At 58.1% G+C, this 23588-nt stretch overlaps 1 protein-coding gene across 1 annotated transcript; it reads right to left on the bottom strand.

Moving 5' to 3' along the window:
* Positions 1–101: 101 nt before the first annotated feature.
* On the bottom strand, positions 102–22415 carry LOC122547423 (transcriptional regulator ERG-like; the record flags this gene model as incomplete). Its single annotated transcript, XM_043686047.1, has 3 exons — positions 22121–22415; positions 689–977; positions 102–279 (listed from the first exon to the last, which is right to left on the bottom strand). Coding segments are annotated over exons 1-3 (762 nt in total), but the record flags the coding sequence as incomplete, so codon positions are not given.
* Between the last annotated feature and the right edge of the window lie 1173 nt (positions 22416–23588).

Below are 23588 nucleotides of genomic sequence, written 5' to 3' on the forward strand. Positions count from 1 at the left end.
CCCCCTCCCCCTCCCCTCTCCTCCCCTTCCTTCCCCCTCCCTCCTCTCCCCTCCCTCTCTCACCCCCTCCACCCCACGATCGATCAGCCATGCCCACTGACCTGTGATGGGACAGTGCCCTGTTCCATGATGGGGCAGCAGTGGATGATACCCAGGACACGAGGACTCAGGGGCAGATCCCAGAGTGGGCAGCTGGCCATCAGAACCTTCCGGAAGTTAAACTTGTACGTGAATCGCTGCCCTTTGGTTTTTTGGAGAATCTGCTTGCTGTAGTAATACCTGAGGACAAGGGGAAAGAGGCAGTCACTGAGAGAGGGAGGGAGAGAGAGAGATACAGATGGATAAACCGAGAGGCAGAAGAGAAATAGGAGAGAGAGAGATTCACCAAGACGGAGAGACAGAGATACACACACTTGCACACACAGAAGATAGAGTGAGTGAAATTGAGGGAAAGATACAGAAACAGAGTGAAAAGAGATAGTCAGGGGAGAAGGGAGATGCAGAGAGAGCAATATAGAAGGTGAGAAAGTGACAGGGAGAGAGTAACAAGTAGAGATGGAGAGCAAAGTGAGATGTCCCCAACATACAGACGGATGGAGGGAGAAAGAGCAGGAGGGAGAAAAGGGGCACAAACAGCAAAGTAAACAGGGCCAGCACGCTGAAGCATCGACCGGATCCCGCTGCTTACCTGAGGGCTCGGCTGAGCTTGTCGTAGTTCATTTGCGGTTTACATTTCCTCATTCCCCAGAGCCGAGCCACCTCATCTGGGTCCTTGATGACAAACTCTCCGTAATCTCCCTGCCAGGCGATGACTTCCCGATATTCCTCTTTCCGCAGCAGGTCCAGGATGAAGTGCCAGAGCTGGACTTGGCGACTCCCAGGGCTAGAGTCAGGCTTGTAGGCCCAGTCTGGGTAGGCCAAGCCTGCGACGGCAGGCCCGGAAACACAGAACAGAGACAGGCGGTTAGGGGATGGAACTGAGGGATTCGGGGCAAAGGGAAACAAGTCATAGATCAGCTACAATCTCATTTTCTAATGACTCGTGTGGCGTGGGCTTCATAATATCTCTAGTTGCCCCCTTGAGAAGGTGGGGGTGAGCTGCCTTCTTGACCTGCTGCAGTCCACCTACTGTGGGATGACCCACAATGCCCTTAAGGAGGGAATTCTGACCCAGTCACACTGAAGGAACGGCAAAATATTTCCAAGTCAGGAGAGTGAGTGGCTTGGAGGGAAACCTGGCTGGTGCTCCCAGGTCTCTATTGCTTTTATCCTTCTGGATGGAAGTGGCCGTTGGTTTGGAAGGTGCTGCCTGAGGATGTTTTGGTGAATTCCTGCAGGGCGTCTTGTGGATGGTACACACTGAGTTGAAAACCCGATGAACTTCGGATGCCGGAACTCAGAACCAAACCCAGCAATTGCTGGAAAAGCTCGGCAGGTCTGGCAGCATCTGCGGAGAGAGGTCAGAGTTGACGTTTCAGGCCCGGTGACCCTTCCTCAGACCTGCTGCGCTTTTCCAGTAAATCCTGCTTCCGGTGCTGCTCCTGCCAAGTGTCAGAGGTGGAGGGATTGGATGTTGATGGATACCCGTTTCTTAATTTAACGCCCCTCTCGAATTGACCAGAGGACGGTTAAGAGTTGGCCACGTTGCCAATGGGTTTGGAGTCACATTAAGGCCAGAGGCGAGGAGGGCGGTTTCCCTCTCGCAAGGGCGTTAGTGACCCAGATGGGCTTTTCCTACAATCGGCAACAGATTCATGGTCATCGTTAGACAATTAATTCCAGATTTCTATTGAGTTCAAACTCCATCAACGTTAAACCTATGTCTCCAAGGTATTACCAGGGTCTGCGAGATTAACAGTCCAGCGATAATACAACGAGGCCATCACATTCCCGGAAGGATCTTTGGGGAATTTCTGCAGGGCATCTTGTAGATGGTCCACACCGCTGCTACTGAGCGTCGGTGGGGGGAGGGAGGGGGTGTTTGTGGGTGTGGGGCCAATCAAGCGGGGGGGGGGCTGCTTTGTCCCTGGATGGGGTCGAGCTTCTTGAATGTTGTTGGAGCTGCCCCCATCCAGGGGCAAGTGGGGAGTCACACACTCCTGACTTATAGATGGTGGGATTGGGTTTGGGGGAGAGTCCGGAGGGGAGTTACTCGTTGCAGGATCCCCGGCCTCTGACCTGCTCTTGTAGCCGCTGGGTTTATGTGGGGAGTCCAGTTGTGTTTCTGGTCAATGGTAACCCCCAGGATGTTGACTGTGGGGGATTCTGTGACGATAATACTGTTGAATATCAAGGGGCAGTGGTTAGATTGTCTCTTATTGGCGATGGTCATTGCCTGGCATTTGTGTGGCGTGAGTGTTACTTGCCACTGCTCGGCCCAAGCCTGGATATTGTCCAGATCTTGTTGCACTTGAGCACGGACTGCCCCACTATCTGAGCAGTCGCGAATGGTGCTGGACACTGTGCAACTATCAGTGAACATCCCCCCTTCGGACCTTATGACAGAGGGAAGGTCATTGGTGAAGCAGCTGAAGATGGTTGGGGTTGGGTCAGCTGTGAACACAACGAATGCGAGAATGGTCCAGACGGCCTCCCCCCATGTGCCATTTCCCTCCTCTGACCTGTACTGGCAGCCCTGACGCACGGCAAGTATTCACAAAGTTGTGAAAGTTCATTCTCTTTGCTTACCTGCCAGCCAGTAAAGCCTGGGGATGGGAGACCAGCATTCAGCCCCACAGCCACACTGCATCGCTGTCCCCAGACCCCTGTGGATAGGGAGACGGAGACAATATCAGTTACTGCAGGACAGGGAAGAGGACAGACACAGAGAGAGATACAATAGCAAGGGCCAAGACACAGAGAGAGAGTGACAGAGGCAGAGACTCGGAGAGATTGGTGAAAACTGAGAGACACAGAGAGAACATGGCGGAGATAGGGAGAGATAGGTATTCAGAGAGTCACGTGGAGAGCGAGAGAGAGAGAGAGACAGTGAGAGAGAGGGACTGGAAAACAAATATTGAGAAAAAAGAAGTGAAAGAGATGGAGGGAAAACATCAAAGAGAGGAACAAATGAGAATTACAGAGAGATGTCACAATGAACGAGCCACAGAGAGGAATGTAGAGAGACTGGAGACCGAGGGTGAGAGGCAGTGAGAGAGAGAGGGAGGGATAGAGGGAGTGGAGACCGAGGGTGAGAGGCAGTGAGAGAGAGAGGGAGGGATAGAGGGAGTGGAGACCGAGGGTGAGAGGCAGTGAGAGAGAGAGGGAGGGATAGAGGGAGTGGAGACCGAGGGTGAGAGGCAGTGAGAGAGAGAGGGAGGGATAGAGGGAGTGGAGACCGAGGGTGAGAGGCAGTGAGAGAGAGAGGGAGGGATAGAGGGAGTGGAGACCGAGGGTGAGAGGCAGTGAGAGAGAGAGGGAGGGATAGAGGGAGTGGAGACCGAGGGTGAGAGGCAGTGAGAGAGAGAGGGAGGGATAGAGGGAGTGGAGACCGAGGGTGAGAGGCAGTGAGAGAGAGAGGGAGGGATAGAGGGAGTGGAGACCGAGGGTGAGAGGCAGTGAGAGAGAGAGGGAGGGATAGAGGGAGTGGAGACCGAGGGTGAGAGGCAGTGAGAGAGAGAGGGAGGGATAGAGGGAGTGGAGACCGAGGGTGAGAGGCAGTGAGAGAGAGAGGGAGGGATAGAGGGAGTGGAGACCGAGGGTGAGAGGCAGTGAGAGAGAGAGGGAGGGATAGAGGGAGTGGAGACCGAGGGTGAGAGGCAGTGAGAGACTCAGGGAGGGATAGAGGGAGTGGAGACCGAGGGTGAGAGGCAGTGAGAGACTCAGGGAGGGATAGAGGGAGTGGAGACCGAGGGTGAGAGGCAGTGAGAGACTCAGGGAGGGATAGAGGGAGTGGAGACCGAGGGTGAGAGGCAGTGAGAGACTCAGGGAGGGATAGAGGGAGTGGAGACCGAGGGTGAGAGGCAGTGAGAGACTCAGGGAGGGATAGAGGGAGTGGAGACCGAGGGTGAGAGGCAGTGAGAGACTCAGGGAGGGATAGAGGGAGTGGAGACCGAGGGTGAGAGGCAGTGAGAGACTCAGGGAGGGATAGAGGGAGTGGAGACCGAGGGTGAGAGGCAGTGAGAGACTCAGGGAGGGATAGAGGGAGTGGAGACCGAGGGTGAGAGGCAGTGAGAGACTCAGGGAGGGATAGAGGGAGTGGAGACCGAGGGTGAGAGGCAGTGAGAGACTCAGGGAGGGATAGAGGGAGTGGAGACCGAGGGTGAGAGGCAGTGAGAGACTCAGGGAGGGATAGAGGGAGTGGAGACCGAGGGTGAGAGGCAGTGAGAGACTCAGGGAGGGATAGAGGGAGTGGAGACCGAGGGTGAGAGGCAGTGAGAGACTCAGGGAGGGATAGAGGGAGTGGAGACCGAGGGTGAGAGGCAGTGAGAGACTCAGGGAGGGATAGAGGGAGTGGAGACCGAGGGTGAGAGGCAGTGAGAGACTCAGGGAGGGATAGAGGGAGTGGAGACCGAGGGTGAGAGGCAGTGAGAGACTCAGGGAGGGATAGAGGGAGTGGAGACCGAGGGTGAGAGGCAGTGAGAGACTCAGGGAGGGATAGAGGGAGTGGAGACCGAGGGTGAGAGGCAGTGAGAGACTCAGGGAGGGATAGAGGGAGTGGAGACCGAGGGTGAGAGGCAGTGAGAGACTCAGGGAGGGATAGAGGGAGTGGAGACCGAGGGTGAGAGGCAGTGAGAGACTCAGGGAGGGATAGAGGGAGTGGAGACCGAGGGTGAGAGGCAGTGAGAGACTCAGGGAGGGATAGAGGGAGTGGAGACCGAGGGTGAGAGGCAGTGAGAGACTCAGGGAGGGATAGAGGGAGTGGAGACCGAGGGTGAGAGGCAGTGAGAGACTCAGGGAGGGATAGAGGGAGTGGAGACCGAGGGTGAGAGGCAGTGAGAGACTCAGGGAGGGATAGAGGGAGTGGAGACCGAGGGTGAGAGGCAGTGAGAGACTCAGGGAGGGATAGAGGGAGTGGAGACCGAGGGTGAGAGGCAGTGAGAGACTCAGGGAGGGATAGAGGGAGTGGAGACCGAGGGTGAGAGGCAGTGAGAGACTCAGGGAGGGATAGAGGGAGTGGAGACCGAGGGTGAGAGGCAGTGAGAGACTCAGGGAGGGATAGAGGGAGTGGAGACCGAGGGTGAGAGGCAGTGAGAGACTCAGGGAGGGATAGAGGGAGTGGAGACCGAGGGTGAGAGGCAGTGAGAGACTCAGGGAGGGATAGAGGGAGTGGAGACCGAGGGTGAGAGGCAGTGAGAGACTCAGGGAGGGATAGAGGGAGTGGAGACCGAGGGTGAGAGGCAGTGAGAGACTCAGGGAGGGATAGAGGGAGTGGAGACCGAGGGTGAGAGGCAGTGAGAGACTCAGGGAGGGATAGAGGGAGTGGAGACCGAGGGTGAGAGGCAGTGAGAGACTCAGGGAGGGATAGAGGGAGTGGAGACCGAGGGTGAGAGGCAGTGAGAGACTCAGGGAGGGATAGAGGGAGTGGAGACCGAGGGTGAGAGGCAGTGAGAGACTCAGGGAGGGATAGAGGGAGTGGAGACCGAGGGTGAGAGGCAGTGAGAGACTCAGGGAGGGATAGAGGGAGTGGAGACCGAGGGTGAGAGGCAGTGAGAGACTCAGGGAGGGATAGAGGGAGTGGAGACCGAGGGTGAGAGGCAGTGAGAGACTCAGGGAGGGATAGAGGGAGTGGAGACCGAGGGTGAGAGGCAGTGAGAGACTCAGGGAGGGATAGAGGGAGTGGAGACCGAGGGTGAGAGGCAGTGAGAGACTCAGGGAGGGATAGAGGGAGTGGAGACCGAGGGTGAGAGGCAGTGAGAGACTCAGGGAGGGATAGAGGGAGTGGAGACCGAGGGTGAGAGGCAGTGAGAGACTCAGGGAGGGATAGAGGGAGTGGAGACCGAGGGTGAGAGGCAGTGAGAGACTCAGGGAGGGATAGAGGGAGTGGAGACCGAGGGTGAGAGGCAGTGAGAGACTCAGGGAGGGATAGAGGGAGTGGAGACCGAGGGTGAGAGGCAGTGAGAGACTCAGGGAGGGATAGAGGGAGTGGAGACCGAGGGTGAGAGGCAGTGAGAGACTCAGGGAGGGATAGAGGGAGTGGAGACCGAGGGTGAGAGGCAGTGAGAGACTCAGGGAGGGATAGAGGGAGTGGAGACCGAGGGTGAGAGGCAGTGAGAGACTCAGGGAGGGATAGAGGGAGTGGAGACCGAGGGTGAGAGGCAGTGAGAGACTCAGGGAGGGATAGAGGGAGTGGAGACCGAGGGTGAGAGGCAGTGAGAGACTCAGGGAGGGATAGAGGGAGTGGAGACCGAGGGTGAGAGGCAGTGAGAGACTCAGGGAGGGATAGAGGGAGTGGAGACCGAGGGTGAGAGGCAGTGAGAGACTCAGGGAGGGATAGAGGGAGTGGAGACCGAGGGTGAGAGGCAGTGAGAGACTCAGGGAGGGATAGAGGGAGTGGAGACCGAGGGTGAGAGGCAGTGAGAGACTCAGGGAGGGATAGAGGGAGTGGAGACCGAGGGTGAGAGGCAGTGAGAGACTCAGGGAGGGATAGAGGGAGTGGAGACCGAGGGTGAGAGGCAGTGAGAGACTCAGGGAGGGATAGAGGGAGTGGAGACCGAGGGTGAGAGGCAGTGAGAGACTCAGGGAGGGATAGAGGGAGTGGAGACCGAGGGTGAGAGGCAGTGAGAGACTCAGGGAGGGATAGAGGGAGTGGAGACCGAGGGTGAGAGGCAGTGAGAGACTCAGGGAGGGATAGAGGGAGTGGAGACCGAGGGTGAGAGGCAGTGAGAGACTCAGGGAGGGATAGAGGGAGTGGAGACCGAGGGTGAGAGGCAGTGAGAGACTCAGGGAGGGATAGAGGGAGTGGAGACCGAGGGTGAGAGGCAGTGAGAGACTCAGGGAGGGATAGAGGGAGTGGAGACCGAGGGTGAGAGGCAGTGAGAGACTCAGGGAGGGATAGAGGGAGTGGAGACCGAGGGTGAGAGGCAGTGAGAGACTCAGGGAGGGATAGAGGGAGTGGAGACCGAGGGTGAGAGGCAGTGAGAGACTCAGGGAGGGATAGAGGGAGTGGAGACCGAGGGTGAGAGGCAGTGAGAGACTCAGGGAGGGATAGAGGGAGTGGAGACCGAGGGTGAGAGGCAGTGAGAGACTCAGGGAGGGATAGAGGGAGTGGAGACCGAGGGTGAGAGGCAGTGAGAGACTCAGGGAGGGATAGAGGGAGTGGAGACCGAGGGTGAGAGGCAGTGAGAGACTCAGGGAGGGATAGAGGGAGTGGAGACCGAGGGTGAGAGGCAGTGAGAGACTCAGGGAGGGATAGAGGGAGTGGAGACCGAGGGTGAGAGGCAGTGAGAGACTCAGGGAGGGATAGAGGGAGTGGAGACCGAGGGTGAGAGGCAGTGAGAGACTCAGGGAGGGATAGAGGGAGTGGAGACCGAGGGTGAGAGGCAGTGAGAGACTCAGGGAGGGATAGAGGGAGTGGAGACCGAGGGTGAGAGGCAGTGAGAGACTCAGGGAGGGATAGAGGGAGTGGAGACCGAGGGTGAGAGGCAGTGAGAGACTCAGGGAGGGATAGAGGGAGTGGAGACCGAGGGTGAGAGGCAGTGAGAGACTCAGGGAGGGATAGAGGGAGTGGAGACCGAGGGTGAGAGGCAGTGAGAGACTCAGGGAGGGATAGAGGGAGTGGAGACCGAGGGTGAGAGGCAGTGAGAGACTCAGGGAGGGATAGAGGGAGTGGAGACCGAGGGTGAGAGGCAGTGAGAGACTCAGGGAGGGATAGAGGGAGTGGAGACCGAGGGTGAGAGGCAGTGAGAGACTCAGGGAGGGATAGAGGGAGTGGAGACCGAGGGTGAGAGGCAGTGAGAGACTCAGGGAGGGATAGAGGGAGTGGAGACCGAGGGTGAGAGGCAGTGAGAGACTCAGGGAGGGATAGAGGGAGTGGAGACCGAGGGTGAGAGGCAGTGAGAGACTCAGGGAGGGATAGAGGGAGTGGAGACCGAGGGTGAGAGGCAGTGAGAGACTCAGGGAGGGATAGAGGGAGTGGAGACCGAGGGTGAGAGGCAGTGAGAGACTCAGGGAGGGATAGAGGGAGTGGAGACCGAGGGTGAGAGGCAGTGAGAGACTCAGGGAGGGATAGAGGGAGTGGAGACCGAGGGTGAGAGGCAGTGAGAGACTCAGGGAGGGATAGAGGGAGTGGAGACCGAGGGTGAGAGGCAGTGAGAGACTCAGGGAGGGATAGAGGGAGTGGAGACCGAGGGTGAGAGGCAGTGAGAGACTCAGGGAGGGATAGAGGGAGTGGAGACCGAGGGTGAGAGGCAGTGAGAGACTCAGGGAGGGATAGAGGGAGTGGAGACCGAGGGTGAGAGGCAGTGAGAGACTCAGGGAGGGATAGAGGGAGTGGAGACCGAGGGTGAGAGGCAGTGAGAGACTCAGGGAGGGATAGAGGGAGTGGAGACCGAGGGTGAGAGGCAGTGAGAGACTCAGGGAGGGATAGAGGGAGTGGAGACCGAGGGTGAGAGGCAGTGAGAGACTCAGGGAGGGATAGAGGGAGTGGAGACCGAGGGTGAGAGGCAGTGAGAGACTCAGGGAGGGATAGAGGGAGTGGAGACCGAGGGTGAGAGGCAGTGAGAGACTCAGGGAGGGATAGAGGGAGTGGAGACCGAGGGTGAGAGGCAGTGAGAGACTCAGGGAGGGATAGAGGGAGTGGAGACCGAGGGTGAGAGGCAGTGAGAGACTCAGGGAGGGATAGAGGGAGTGGAGACCGAGGGTGAGAGGCAGTGAGAGACTCAGGGAGGGATAGAGGGAGTGGAGACCGAGGGTGAGAGGCAGTGAGAGACTCAGGGAGGGATAGAGGGAGTGGAGACCGAGGGTGAGAGGCAGTGAGAGACTCAGGGAGGGATAGAGGGAGTGGAGACCGAGGGTGAGAGGCAGTGAGAGACTCAGGGAGGGATAGAGGGAGTGGAGACCGAGGGTGAGAGGCAGTGAGAGACTCAGGGAGGGATAGAGGGAGTGGAGACCGAGGGTGAGAGGCAGTGAGAGACTCAGGGAGGGATAGAGGGAGTGGAGACCGAGGGTGAGAGGCAGTGAGAGACTCAGGGAGGGATAGAGGGAGTGGAGACCGAGGGTGAGAGGCAGTGAGAGACTCAGGGAGGGATAGAGGGAGTGGAGACCGAGGGTGAGAGGCAGTGAGAGACTCAGGGAGGGATAGAGGGAGTGGAGACCGAGGGTGAGAGGCAGTGAGAGACTCAGGGAGGGATAGAGGGAGTGGAGACCGAGGGTGAGAGGCAGTGAGAGACTCAGGGAGGGATAGAGGGAGTGGAGACCGAGGGTGAGAGGCAGTGAGAGACTCAGGGAGGGATAGAGGGAGTGGAGACCGAGGGTGAGAGGCAGTGAGAGACTCAGGGAGGGATAGAGGGAGTGGAGACCGAGGGTGAGAGGCAGTGAGAGACTCAGGGAGGGATAGAGGGAGTGGAGACCGAGGGTGAGAGGCAGTGAGAGACTCAGGGAGGGATAGAGGGAGTGGAGACCGAGGGTGAGAGGCAGTGAGAGACTCAGGGAGGGATAGAGGGAGTGGAGACCGAGGGTGAGAGGCAGTGAGAGACTCAGGGAGGGATAGAGGGAGTGGAGACCGAGGGTGAGAGGCAGTGAGAGACTCAGGGAGGGATAGAGGGAGTGGAGACCGAGGGTGAGAGGCAGTGAGAGACTCAGGGAGGGATAGAGGGAGTGGAGACCGAGGGTGAGAGGCAGTGAGAGACTCAGGGAGGGATAGAGGGAGTGGAGACCGAGGGTGAGAGGCAGTGAGAGACTCAGGGAGGGATAGAGGGAGTGGAGACCGAGGGTGAGAGGCAGTGAGAGACTCAGGGAGGGATAGAGGGAGTGGAGACCGAGGGTGAGAGGCAGTGAGAGACTCAGGGAGGGATAGAGGGAGTGGAGACCGAGGGTGAGAGGCAGTGAGAGACTCAGGGAGGGATAGAGGGAGTGGAGACCGAGGGTGAGAGGCAGTGAGAGACTCAGGGAGGGATAGAGGGAGTGGAGACCGAGGGTGAGAGGCAGTGAGAGACTCAGGGAGGGATAGAGGGAGTGGAGACCGAGGGTGAGAGGCAGTGAGAGACTCAGGGAGGGATAGAGGGAGTGGAGACCGAGGGTGAGAGGCAGTGAGAGACTCAGGGAGGGATAGAGGGAGTGGAGACCGAGGGTGAGAGGCAGTGAGAGACTCAGGGAGGGATAGAGGGAGTGGAGACCGAGGGTGAGAGGCAGTGAGAGACTCAGGGAGGGATAGAGGGAGTGGAGACCGAGGGTGAGAGGCAGTGAGAGACTCAGGGAGGGATAGAGGGAGTGGAGACCGAGGGTGAGAGGCAGTGAGAGACTCAGGGAGGGATAGAGGGAGTGGAGACCGAGGGTGAGAGGCAGTGAGAGACTCAGGGAGGGATAGAGGGAGTGGAGACCGAGGGTGAGAGGCAGTGAGAGACTCAGGGAGGGATAGAGGGAGTGGAGACCGAGGGTGAGAGGCAGTGAGAGACTCAGGGAGGGATAGAGGGAGTGGAGACCGAGGGTGAGAGGCAGTGAGAGACTCAGGGAGGGATAGAGGGAGTGGAGACCGAGGGTGAGAGGCAGTGAGAGACTCAGGGAGGGATAGAGGGAGTGGAGACCGAGGGTGAGAGGCAGTGAGAGACTCAGGGAGGGATAGAGGGAGTGGAGACCGAGGGTGAGAGGCAGTGAGAGACTCAGGGAGGGATAGAGGGAGTGGAGACCGAGGGTGAGAGGCAGTGAGAGACTCAGGGAGGGATAGAGGGAGTGGAGACCGAGGGTGAGAGGCAGTGAGAGACTCAGGGAGGGATAGAGGGAGTGGAGACCGAGGGTGAGAGGCAGTGAGAGACTCAGGGAGGGATAGAGGGAGTGGAGACCGAGGGTGAGAGGCAGTGAGAGACTCAGGGAGGGATAGAGGGAGTGGAGACCGAGGGTGAGAGGCAGTGAGAGACTCAGGGAGGGATAGAGGGAGTGGAGACCGAGGGTGAGAGGCAGTGAGAGACTCAGGGAGGGATAGAGGGAGTGGAGACCGAGGGTGAGAGGCAGTGAGAGACTCAGGGAGGGATAGAGGGAGTGGAGACCGAGGGTGAGAGGCAGTGAGAGACTCAGGGAGGGATAGAGGGAGTGGAGACCGAGGGTGAGAGGCAGTGAGAGACTCAGGGAGGGATAGAGGGAGTGGAGACCGAGGGTGAGAGGCAGTGAGAGACTCAGGGAGGGATAGAGGGAGTGGAGACCGAGGGTGAGAGGCAGTGAGAGACTCAGGGAGGGATAGAGGGAGTGGAGACCGAGGGTGAGAGGCAGTGAGAGACTCAGGGAGGGATAGAGGGAGTGGAGACCGAGGGTGAGAGGCAGTGAGAGACTCAGGGAGGGATAGAGGGAGTGGAGACCGAGGGTGAGAGGCAGTGAGAGACTCAGGGAGGGATAGAGGGAGTGGAGACCGAGGGTGAGAGGCAGTGAGAGACTCAGGGAGGGATAGAGGGAGTGGAGACCGAGGGTGAGAGGCAGTGAGAGACTCAGGGAGGGATAGAGGGAGTGGAGACCGAGGGTGAGAGGCAGTGAGAGACTCAGGGAGGGATAGAGGGAGTGGAGACCGAGGGTGAGAGGCAGTGAGAGACTCAGGGAGGGATAGAGGGAGTGGAGACCGAGGGTGAGAGGCAGTGAGAGACTCAGGGAGGGATAGAGGGAGTGGAGACCGAGGGTGAGAGGCAGTGAGAGACTCAGGGAGGGATAGAGGGAGTGGAGACCGAGGGTGAGAGGCAGTGAGAGACTCAGGGAGGGATAGAGGGAGTGGAGACCGAGGGTGAGAGGCAGTGAGAGACTCAGGGAGGGATAGAGGGAGTGGAGACCGAGGGTGAGAGGCAGTGAGAGACTCAGGGAGGGATAGAGGGAGTGGAGACCGAGGGTGAGAGGCAGTGAGAGACTCAGGGAGGGATAGAGGGAGTGGAGACCGAGGGTGAGAGGCAGTGAGAGACTCAGGGAGGGATAGAGGGAGTGGAGACCGAGGGTGAGAGGCAGTGAGAGACTCAGGGAGGGATAGAGGGAGTGGAGACCGAGGGTGAGAGGCAGTGAGAGACTCAGGGAGGGATAGAGGGAGTGGAGACCGAGGGTGAGAGGCAGTGAGAGACTCAGGGAGGGATAGAGGGAGTGGAGACCGAGGGTGAGAGGCAGTGAGAGACTCAGGGAGGGATAGAGGGAGTGGAGACCGAGGGTGAGAGGCAGTGAGAGACTCAGGGAGGGATAGAGGGAGTGGAGACCGAGGGTGAGAGGCAGTGAGAGACTCAGGGAGGGATAGAGGGAGTGGAGACCGAGGGTGAGAGGCAGTGAGAGACTCAGGGAGGGATAGAGGGAGTGGAGACCGAGGGTGAGAGGCAGTGAGAGACTCAGGGAGGGATAGAGGGAGTGGAGACCGAGGGTGAGAGGCAGTGAGAGACTCAGGGAGGGATAGAGGGAGTGGAGACCGAGGGTGAGAGGCAGTGAGAGACTCAGGGAGGGATAGAGGGAGTGGAGACCGAGGGTGAGAGGCAGTGAGAGACTCAGGGAGGGATAGAGGGAGTGGAGACCGAGGGTGAGAGGCAGTGAGAGACTCAGGGAGGGATAGAGGGAGTGGAGACCGAGGGTGAGAGGCAGTGAGAGACTCAGGGAGGGATAGAGGGAGTGGAGACCGAGGGTGAGAGGCAGTGAGAGACTCAGGGAGGGATAGAGGGAGTGGAGACCGAGGGTGAGAGGCAGTGAGAGACTCAGGGAGGGATAGAGGGAGTGGAGACCGAGGGTGAGAGGCAGTGAGAGACTCAGGGAGGGATAGAGGGAGTGGAGACCGAGGGTGAGAGGCAGTGAGAGACTCAGGGAGGGATAGAGGGAGTGGAGACCGAGGGTGAGAGGCAGTGAGAGACTCAGGGAGGGATAGAGGGAGTGGAGACCGAGGGTGAGAGGCAGTGAGAGACTCAGGGAGGGATAGAGGGAGTGGAGACCGAGGGTGAGAGGCAGTGAGAGACTCAGGGAGGGATAGAGGGAGTGGAGACCGAGGGTGAGAGGCAGTGAGAGACTCAGGGAGGGATAGAGGGAGTGGAGACCGAGGGTGAGAGGCAGTGAGAGACTCAGGGAGGGATAGAGGGAGTGGAGACCGAGGGTGAGAGGCAGTGAGAGACTCAGGGAGGGATAGAGGGAGTGGAGACCGAGGGTGAGAGGCAGTGAGAGACTCAGGGAGGGATAGAGGGAGTGGAGACCGAGGGTGAGAGGCAGTGAGAGACTCAGGGAGGGATAGAGGGAGTGGAGACCGAGGGTGAGAGGCAGTGAGAGACTCAGGGAGGGATAGAGGGAGTGGAGACCGAGGGTGAGAGGCAGTGAGAGACTCAGGGAGGGATAGAGGGAGTGGAGACCGAGGGTGAGAGGCAGTGAGAGACTCAGGGAGGGATAGAGGGAGTGGAGACCGAGGGTGAGAGGCAGTGAGAGACTCAGGGAGGGATAGAGGGAGTGGAGACCGAGGGTGAGAGGCAGTGAGAGACTCAGGGAGGGATAGAGGGAGTGGAGACCGAGGGTGAGAGGCAGTGAGAGACTCAGGGAGGGATAGAGGGAGTGGAGACCGAGGGTGAGAGGCAGTGAGAGACTCAGGGAGGGATAGAGGGAGTGGAGACCGAGGGTGAGAGGCAGTGAGAGACTCAGGGAGGGATAGAGGGAGTGGAGACCGAGGGTGAGAGGCAGTGAGAGACTCAGGGAGGGATAGAGGGAGTGGAGACCGAGGGTGAGAGGCAGTGAGAGACTCAGGGAGGGATAGAGGGAGTGGAGACCGAGGGTGAGAGGCAGTGAGAGACTCAGGGAGGGATAGAGGGAGTGGAGACCGAGGGTGAGAGGCAGTGAGAGACTCAGGGAGGGATAGAGGGAGTGGAGACCGAGGGTGAGAGGCAGTGAGAGACTCAGGGAGGGATAGAGGGAGTGGAGACCGAGGGTGAGAGGCAGTGAGAGACTCAGGGAGGGATAGAGGGAGTGGAGACCGAGGGTGAGAGGCAGTGAGAGACTCAGGGAGGGATAGAGGGAGTGGAGACCGAGGGTGAGAGGCAGTGAGAGACTCAGGGAGGGATAGAGGGAGTGGAGACCGAGGGTGAGAGGCAGTGAGAGACTCAGGGAGGGATAGAGGGAGTGGAGACCGAGGGTGAGAGGCAGTGAGAGACTCAGGGAGGGATAGAGGGAGTGGAGACCGAGGGTGAGAGGCAGTGAGAGACTCAGGGAGGGATAGAGGGAGTGGAGACCGAGGGTGAGAGGCAGTGAGAGACTCAGGGAGGGATAGAGGGAGTGGAGACCGAGGGTGAGAGGCAGTGAGAGACTCAGGGAGGGATAGAGGGAGTGGAGACCGAGGGTGAGAGGCAGTGAGAGACTCAGGGAGGGATAGAGGGAGTGGAGACCGAGGGTGAGAGGCAGTGAGAGACTCAGGGAGGGATAGAGGGAGTGGAGACCGAGGGTGAGAGGCAGTGAGAGACTCAGGGAGGGATAGAGGGAGTGGAGACCGAGGGTGAGAGGCAGTGAGAGACTCAGGGAGGGATAGAGGGAGTGGAGACCGAGGGTGAGAGGCAGTGAGAGACTCAGGGAGGGATAGAGGGAGTGGAGACCGAGGGTGAGAGGCAGTGAGAGACTCAGGGAGGGATAGAGGGAGTGGAGACCGAGGGTGAGAGGCAGTGAGAGACTCAGGGAGGGATAGAGGGAGTGGAGACCGAGGGTGAGAGGCAGTGAGAGACTCAGGGAGGGATAGAGGGAGTGGAGACCGAGGGTGAGAGGCAGTGAGAGACTCAGGGAGGGATAGAGGGAGTGGAGACCGAGGGTGAGAGGCAGTGAGAGACTCAGGGAGGGATAGAGGGAGTGGAGACCGAGGGTGAGAGGCAGTGAGAGACTCAGGGAGGGATAGAGGGAGTGGAGACCGAGGGTGAGAGGCAGTGAGAGACTCAGGGAGGGATAGAGGGAGTGGAGACCGAGGGTGAGAGGCAGTGAGAGACTCAGGGAGGGATAGAGGGAGTGGAGACCGAGGGTGAGAGGCAGTGAGAGACTCAGGGAGGGATAGAGGGAGTGGAGACCGAGGGTGAGAGGCAGTGAGAGACTCAGGGAGGGATAGAGGGAGTGGAGACCGAGGGTGAGAGGCAGTGAGAGACTCAGGGAGGGATAGAGGGAGTGGAGACCGAGGGTGAGAGGCAGTGAGAGACTCAGGGAGGGATAGAGGGAGTGGAGACCGAGGGTGAGAGGCAGTGAGAGACTCAGGGAGGGATAGAGGGAGTGGAGACCGAGGGTGAGAGGCAGTGAGAGACTCAGGGAGGGATAGAGGGAGTGGAGACCGAGGGTGAGAGGCAGTGAGAGACTCAGGGAGGGATAGAGGGAGTGGAGACCGAGGGTGAGAGGCAGTGAGAGACTCAGGGAGGGATAGAGGGAGTGGAGACCGAGGGTGAGAGGCAGTGAGAGACTCAGGGAGGGATAGAGGGAGTGGAGACCGAGGGTGAGAGGCAGTGAGAGACTCAGGGAGGGATAGAGGGAGTGGAGACCGAGGGTGAGAGGCAGTGAGAGACTCAGGGAGGGATAGAGGGAGTGGAGACCGAGGGTGAGAGGCAGTGAGAGACTCAGGGAGGGATAGAGGGAGTGGAGACCGAGGGTGAGAGGCAGTGAGAGACTCAGGGAGGGATAGAGGGAGTGGAGACCGAGGGTGAGAGGCAGTGAGAGACTCAGGGAGGGATAGAGGGAGTGGAGACCGAGGGTGAGAGGCAGTGAGAGACTCAGGGAGGGATAGAGGGAGTGGAGACCGAGGGTGAGAGGCAGTGAGAGACTCAGGGAGGGATAGAGGGAGTGGAGACCGAGGGTGAGAGGCAGTGAGAGACTCAGGGAGGGATAGAGGGAGTGGAGACCGAGGGTGAGAGGCAGTGAGAGACTCAGGGAGGGATAGAGGGAGTGGAGACCGAGGGTGAGAGGCAGTGAGAGACTCAGGGAGGGATAGAGGGAGTGGAGACCGAGGGTGAGAGGCAGTGAGAGACTCAGGGAGGGATAGAGGGAGTGGAGACCGAGGGTGAGAGGCAGTGAGAGACTCAGGGAGGGATAGAGGGAGTGGAGACCGAGGGTGAGAGGCAGTGAGAGACTCAGGGAGGGATAGAGGGAGTGGAGACCGAGGGTGAGAGGCAGTGAGAGACTCAGGGAGGGATAGAGGGAGTGGAGACCGAGGGTGAGAGGCAGTGAGAGACTCAGGGAGGGATAGAGGGAGTGGAGACCGAGGGTGAGAGGCAGTGAGAGACTCAGGGAGGGATAGAGGGAGTGGAGACCGAGGGTGAGAGGCAGTGAGAGACTCAGGGAGGGATAGAGGGAGTGGAGACCGAGGGTGAGAGGCAGTGAGAGACTCAGGGAGGGATAGAGGGAGTGGAGACCGAGGGTGAGAGGCAGTGAGAGACTCAGGGAGGGATAGAGGGAGTGGAGACCGAGGGTGAGAGGCAGTGAGAGACTCAGGGAGGGATAGAGGGAGTGGAGACCGAGGGTGAGAGGCAGTGAGAGACTCAGGGAGGGATAGAGGGAGTGGAGACCGAGGGTGAGAGGCAGTGAGAGACTCAGGGAGGGATAGAGGGAGTGGAGACCGAGGGTGAGAGGCAGTGAGAGACTCAGGGAGGGATAGAGGGAGTGGAGACCGAGGGTGAGAGGCAGTGAGAGACTCAGGGAGGGATAGAGGGAGTGGAGACCGAGGGTGAGAGGCAGTGAGAGACTCAGGGAGGGATAGAGGGAGTGGAGACCGAGGGTGAGAGGCAGTGAGAGACTCAGGGAGGGATAGAGGGAGTGGAGACCGAGGGTGAGAGGCAGTGAGAGACTCAGGGAGGGATAGAGGGAGTGGAGACCGAGGGTGAGAGGCAGTGAGAGACTCAGGGAGGGATAGAGGGAGTGGAGACCGAGGGTGAGAGGCAGTGAGAGACTCAGGGAGGGATAGAGGGAGTGGAGACCGAGGGTGAGAGGCAGTGAGAGACTCAGGGAGGGATAGAGGGAGTGGAGACCGAGGGTGAGAGGCAGTGAGAGACTCAGGGAGGGATAGAGGGAGTGGAGACCGAGGGTGAGAGGCAGTGAGAGACTCAGGGAGGGATAGAGGGAGTGGAGACCGAGGGTGAGAGGCAGTGAGAGACTCAGGGAGGGATAGAGGGAGTGGAGACCGAGGGTGAGAGGCAGTGAGAGACTCAGGGAGGGATAGAGGGAGTGGAGACCGAGGGTGAGAGGCAGTGAGAGACTCAGGGAGGGATAGAGGGAGTGGAGACCGAGGGTGAGAGGCAGTGAGAGACTCAGGGAGGGATAGAGGGAGTGGAGACCGAGGGTGAGAGGCAGTGAGAGACTCAGGGAGGGATAGAGGGAGTGGAGACCGAGGGTGAGAGGCAGTGAGAGACTCAGGGAGGGATAGAGGGAGTGGAGACCGAGGGTGAGAGGCAGTGAGAGACTCAGGGAGGGATAGAGGGAGTGGAGACCGAGGGTGAGAGGCAGTGAGAGACTCAGGGAGGGATAGAGGGAGTGGAGACCGAGGGTGAGAGGCAGTGAGAGACTCAGGGAGGGATAGAGGGAGTGGAGACCGAGGGTGAGAGGCAGTGAGAGACTCAGGGAGGGATAGAGGGAGTGGAGACCGAGGGTGAGAGGCAGTGAGAGACTCAGGGAGGGATAGAGGGAGTGGAGACCGAGGGTGAGAGGCAGTGAGAGACTCAGGGAGGGATAGAGGGAGTGGAGACCGAGGGTGAGAGGCAGTGAGAGACTCAGGGAGGGATAGAGGGAGTGGAGACCGAGGGTGAGAGGCAGTGAGAGACTCAGGGAGGGATAGAGGGAGTGGAGACCGAGGGTGAGAGGCAGTGAGAGACTCAGGGAGGGATAGAGGGAGTGGAGACCGAGGGTGAGAGGCAGTGAGAGACTCAGGGAGGGATAGAGGGAGTGGAGACCGAGGGTGAGAGGCAGTGAGAGACTCAGGGAGGGATAGAGGGAGTGGAGACCGAGGGTGAGAGGCAGTGAGAGACTCAGGGAGGGATAGAGGGAGTGGAGACCGAGGGTGAGAGGCAGTGAGAGACTCAGGGAGGGATAGAGGGAGTGGAGACCGAGGGTGAGAGGCAGTGAGAGACTCAGGGAGGGATAGAGGGAGTGGAGACCGAGGGTGAGAGGCAGTGAGAGACTCAGGGAGGGATAGAGGGAGTGGAGACCGAGGGTGAGAGGCAGTGAGAGACTCAGGGAGGGATAGAGGGAGTGGAGACCGAGGGTGAGAGGCAGTGAGAGACTCAGGGAGGGATAGAGGGAGTGGAGACCGAGGGTGAGAGGCAGTGAGAGACTCAGGGAGGGATAGAGGGAGTGGAGACCGAGGGTGAGAGGCAGTGAGAGACTCAGGGAGGGATAGAGGGAGTGGAGACCGAGGGTGAGAGGCAGTGAGAGACTCAGGGAGGGATAGAGGGAGTGGAGACCGAGGGTGAGAGGCAGTGAGAGACTCAGGGAGGGATAGAGGGAGTGGAGACCGAGGGTGAGAGGCAGTGAGAGACTCAGGGAGGGATAGAGGGAGTGGAGACCGAGGGTGAGAGGCAGTGAGAGACTCAGGGAGGGATAGAGGGAGTGGAGACCGAGGGTGAGAGGCAGTGAGAGACTCAGGGAGGGATAGAGGGAGTGGAGACCGAGGGTGAGAGGCAGTGAGAGACTCAGGGAGGGATAGAGGGAGTGGAGACCGAGGGTGAGAGGCAGTGAGAGACTCAGGGAGGGATAGAGGGAGTGGAGACCGAGGGTGAGAGGCAGTGAGAGACTCAGGGAGGGATAGAGGGAGTGGAGACCGAGGGTGAGAGGCAGTGAGAGACTCAGGGAGGGATAGAGGGAGTGGAGACCGAGGGTGAGAGGCAGTGAGAGACTCAGGGAGGGATAGAGGGAGTGGAGACCGAGGGTGAGAGGCAGTGAGAGACTCAGGGAGGGATAGAGGGAGTGGAGACCGAGGGTGAGAGGCAGTGAGAGACTCAGGGAGGGATAGAGGGAGTGGAGACCGAGGGTGAGAGGCAGTGAGAGACTCAGGGAGGGATAGAGGGAGTGGAGACCGAGGGTGAGAGGCAGTGAGAGACTCAGGGAGGGATAGAGGGAGTGGAGACCGAGGGTGAGAGGCAGTGAGAGACTCAGGGAGGGATAGAGGGAGTGGAGACCGAGGGTGAGAGGCAGTGAGAGACTCAGGGAGGGATAGAGGGAGTGGAGACCGAGGGTGAGAGGCAGTGAGAGACTCAGGGAGGGATAGAGGGAGTGGAGACCGAGGGTGAGAGGCAGTGAGAGACTCAGGGAGGGATAGAGGGAGTGGAGACCGAGGGTGAGAGGCAGTGAGAGACTCAGGGAGGGATAGAGGGAGTGGAGACCGAGGGTGAGAGGCAGTGAGAGACTCAGGGAGGGATAGAGGGAGTGGAGACCGAGGGTGAGAGGCAGTGAGAGACTCAGGGAGGGATAGAGGGAGTGGAGACCGAGGGTGAGAGGCAGTGAGAGACTCAGGGAGGGATAGAGGGAGTGGAGACCGAGGGTGAGAGGCAGTGAGAGACTCAGGGAGGGATAGAGGGAGTGGAGACCGAGGGTGAGAGGCAGTGAGAGACTCAGGGAGGGATAGAGGGAGTGGAGACCGAGGGTGAGAGGCAGTGAGAGACTCAGGGAGGGATAGAGGGAGTGGAGACCGAGGGTGAGAGGCAGTGAGAGACTCAGGGAGGGATAGAGGGAGTGGAGACCGAGGGTGAGAGGCAGTGAGAGACTCAGGGAGGGATAGAGGGAGTGGAGACCGAGGGTGAGAGGCAGTGAGAGACTCAGGGAGGGATAGAGGGAGTGGAGACCGAGGGTGAGAGGCAGTGAGAGACTCAGGGAGGGATAGAGGGAGTGGAGACCGAGGGTGAGAGGCAGTGAGAGACTCAGGGAGGGATAGAGGGAGTGGAGACCGAGGGTGAGAGGCAGTGAGAGACTCAGGGAGGGATAGAGGGAGTGGAGACCGAGGGTGAGAGGCAGTGAGAGACTCAGGGAGGGATAGAGGGAGTGGAGACCGAGGGTGAGAGGCAGTGAGAGACTCAGGGAGGGATAGAGGGAGTGGAGACCGAGGGTGAGAGGCAGTGAGAGACTCAGGGAGGCCGTTTCTGGCCTCACCAGCCTGAGGAACTGGAAGCAAACCAGAGATAACCACCTTGGACGTCCTGCTTTTCAGCCTTCTTCCTAGTTCTCCGAAGTTCCGCTGTAGAATGTTCCTCCTCTTCTTCCCGACATCATTTGTGCCGACATGTACCACCATCTCTGCCTCTTCACCTTCGTCCTTGAGGATTTCCTGCACTCTGTCTGTGATGTCTTTAACCCTGGCACCAGGAAGGCAACACACCATCCTTAAGTCCCGCCTACTGCCACAGAAACCCCGGTCAGTTCCTCTCACTATGGAGTCCCCTATTACCACGGTTCTGTGCCATGTCCGACTCTTCCACTCTGTCTCCACGCCAACTTTTGATTGACAGACCTGGCTGCCTCGTGGACTGGCAGTGTCATCTGTCTCTACTGTTTCCAAAAGATTCAACTTGTTCCTGACAGGTACTTCGCCCGGGGTCTCTTGCACCTGTCTCCTCTCTGCCTTCCTCATTGTCTGCTCTCTTCTGGTACGATTGGTGTAATAACCTCGCTGAAGGTCTTGTCCAGAAAGATCTCGTTCTCTCGGATGAGCCTAAGGTCCTCGAGTCCTTTCATCAGTGCTGCAATATGCACAATTCTTTGAATTGTGCCAGGATTGACAGGGTGGTTAAAATGGCATTCAGCACGCTTGCCTTCATTGCTCAGATCTTTGAGTCTCGGAGTTGGGATGTCATATTGAGGCTCTACAGACATTGGTGAGGTCTCTTCTGGAGTTGTGTCTTGTTCTGCGATGGGCATTACTCATGGGGAAATAGGTATGGGTGGGTTATTCTTCAGAGGGTTGGTGTGGACTTGTTGGGCCGAAGGGCCTGTTTTCACACTGTAGGGAATCTAATCTAATCTAATCATTATTAAACCGGAGAGGGTTCGGAGAAGGTTTACCAGGATGTTGCTGGGAATGGAGGGATTGCAATATAACGATCGGCTGGAAGGTGTTTCACTGGAACGTGGGAGTTGTGGGGTGACCTTCTTGAGGTTTATAAAATCATGAAGGGTACAGATAAGGTGAACAGCAATCGTTTTCCTAGTGTGGGGAATTCAAACCTTACCAATATTTTTAAGGTGAAAGGAGAAAGATTTAAAAAGGACGGAGGGTGCGGGGCAACGTTTTTGTACACAGAGAGTGGTTTGTGTGAGGGAATGAACTGAGAGAGGAGGTGCTGAATATAATAGTTACGACATTTAAATGATGTTTAGATAAGTACATGAATAGGAAATGTTTGGAGGATTTGAGCTGTAGGGAGAGGTTGAACAGGCTGGGGCTGTTTTGCCTAGAGCGTTGGAGGCTGAGGGGTGACCTTACTGAGATTTACAAAATTATGAGGGGCATGGATAGGATAAATAGACAAAGTCTTTTCCCTGGGGTGGGGCAGTCCAGAACTAGAAGGCACAGGTTTAGGGTGAGAGGGGAAAGGTATAAAAGAGACCTAAGGGACAACGTTTTCACACAGAGGGAGGTACGTGTATGGAATGAGCTGCCAGAGGATGTGGTGGAGGCTGGTACAATTACAACATTTAAAAGGCATTTAGGGGTATATGAATAGGAAGGGTTTGGAGGGAAATGGTCCGGGTGCTGGCAGGTGGGACTAGATTGGGTTGGGATATCTGGTCGGCATGGACGGGTTGGACCGAAGGGTCTGTTTCCATGCTGACATTTCTATGACTCTATATGGGCCAAATGCTGGCAGGTGGGATGAGTTTAGTTTAGGAATATGGTCAACATGGACAAGTTGGACCCAAGAGTTTGTTTCCGTGCTGCATGACCCTATGACTTCACTTCTATTCCTTACTGCTCAGTTTCCTTCCTTTTCCCTCCATCCCATTTCAATCCACTGTTTCAGTGGGACCTGCACCCACCAGATTTCCAGGCAGTGCATTCCACACCTTTGCTGGGTGAACACAGTTGTTCCCTCACGTCACTTTATACCTACGGCCTTCTCGTTTATGTTCCTTTTACTAATCGGAACAGCTTCTCCCTGTTGACTTTGGAAAAACTCCATCCAATCTCCCTCCTTCCGCCATCTTGTCTCCAAGGAAGACAGTCCCAGTTTCTTCAATCGACCTTCGTCACGGAAGTCTCTTATCCCTGGAGATGTTCTGGTAAATCGCTCCGGCACTCTCTCCGACGCAGTCACAACTCCTCTATAAAGCGGGCACAGTACTGCAGCTGAGGCCTGACCAGTGTCTCGTACATGTTCGACATCACTTGCCTGCCCAGACATTTTTCTGATTCACTCACAGGAAGTGGGCTCATTTCATGCTTCCAGTGATCTCAGGGTAAGGTGGGATCTGAGATCTTCATACTGTCAGGTCACACGCTATGACATACTGAAGGAAATGTCCTCACATTGGAACTGATGACACATCATAACTTTCAGTTCAAACATTTCTGCCTTCCACAGACGGATTCACTCCCAGACACCGATCCAACACTTCCTCAGCTGGATTCTGTGGGTGTACACAACACATTGCACGGCAGCACGATGGGTTCACTTTCATCACTGAGGGAGTGCCGCACTGTCAGAGGGTCAATACAGAGGGAGTGCCGCACTGTCGGTAGGTCAGTGCTGAGAGGGCGCCGCACTGTCGGAGGGTCAGTGCTGAGAGGGTGCCGCACTGTCGGAGGGTCAGTGCTGAGGGAGCGCCGCACTGTCGGAGGGTCAGTGCTGAGGGAGTGCCGCACTGTCGGAAGATCGGTGCTGAGGGAGTGCCGCACTGTCGGAGCTGAGGGAAGGCTGCACTGTCAGAGGGTCACTCCCAGGAATCAGCTTTACTGTGTATAAACCACAAGGAGTTCCTCAATTAGATTCCAGTCTGTACCTCACACCTGAATATTTTTGATCTCTGTGTAAACTATTGCAATCCCTCAATTAGATTACAGGGTTTAAATCTCTCCCAGTCAACCATGATCCAATCAATGAAATTTAAGCCTTGACTCTGATGACTGCACTGTTTATAAGACTGGAAGGAAATGAGAGACAGAAAGATCCCCAATACTGCCGGATCTTTCACAGTTTCCGATCATCAAAGTCTTTACTCAAACAGGCCCTTGACACAGAGAAAGAGAGTGACTCACTCCCTATCTCTGGGGGAGGAAGTAAGAGAGATACGGAGGGGGTGTAGGGGCTGGAGGGGGTTACAGAGATACGGAGGGGGTGTAGGGGCTGGAGGGGGTTACAGAGATAAGGGAGGGGGCGTAGGGGCTGCAGGTAGGTTATAGAGATAGGGAGGGAGGGTAGGGGCTGCAGGTAGGTTATAGAGATAGGGAGGGAGCGTAGGGGCTGCAGGTAGGTTACAGAGATAGGGAGGGGGTGTAGGGGTTGCAGGTAGGTTACAGAGATAGGGAGGGAGTGTAGGGGCAGCAGGTAGGTTACAGAGATAGGGAGGAGGTGCAG

Source organism: Chiloscyllium plagiosum, unplaced genomic scaffold (genome assembly GCF_004010195.1).
Source record: "Chiloscyllium plagiosum isolate BGI_BamShark_2017 unplaced genomic scaffold, ASM401019v2 scaf_8092, whole genome shotgun sequence".
In the NCBI taxonomy this organism is placed as follows: Eukaryota; Metazoa; Chordata; class Chondrichthyes; order Orectolobiformes; family Hemiscylliidae; genus Chiloscyllium; species Chiloscyllium plagiosum.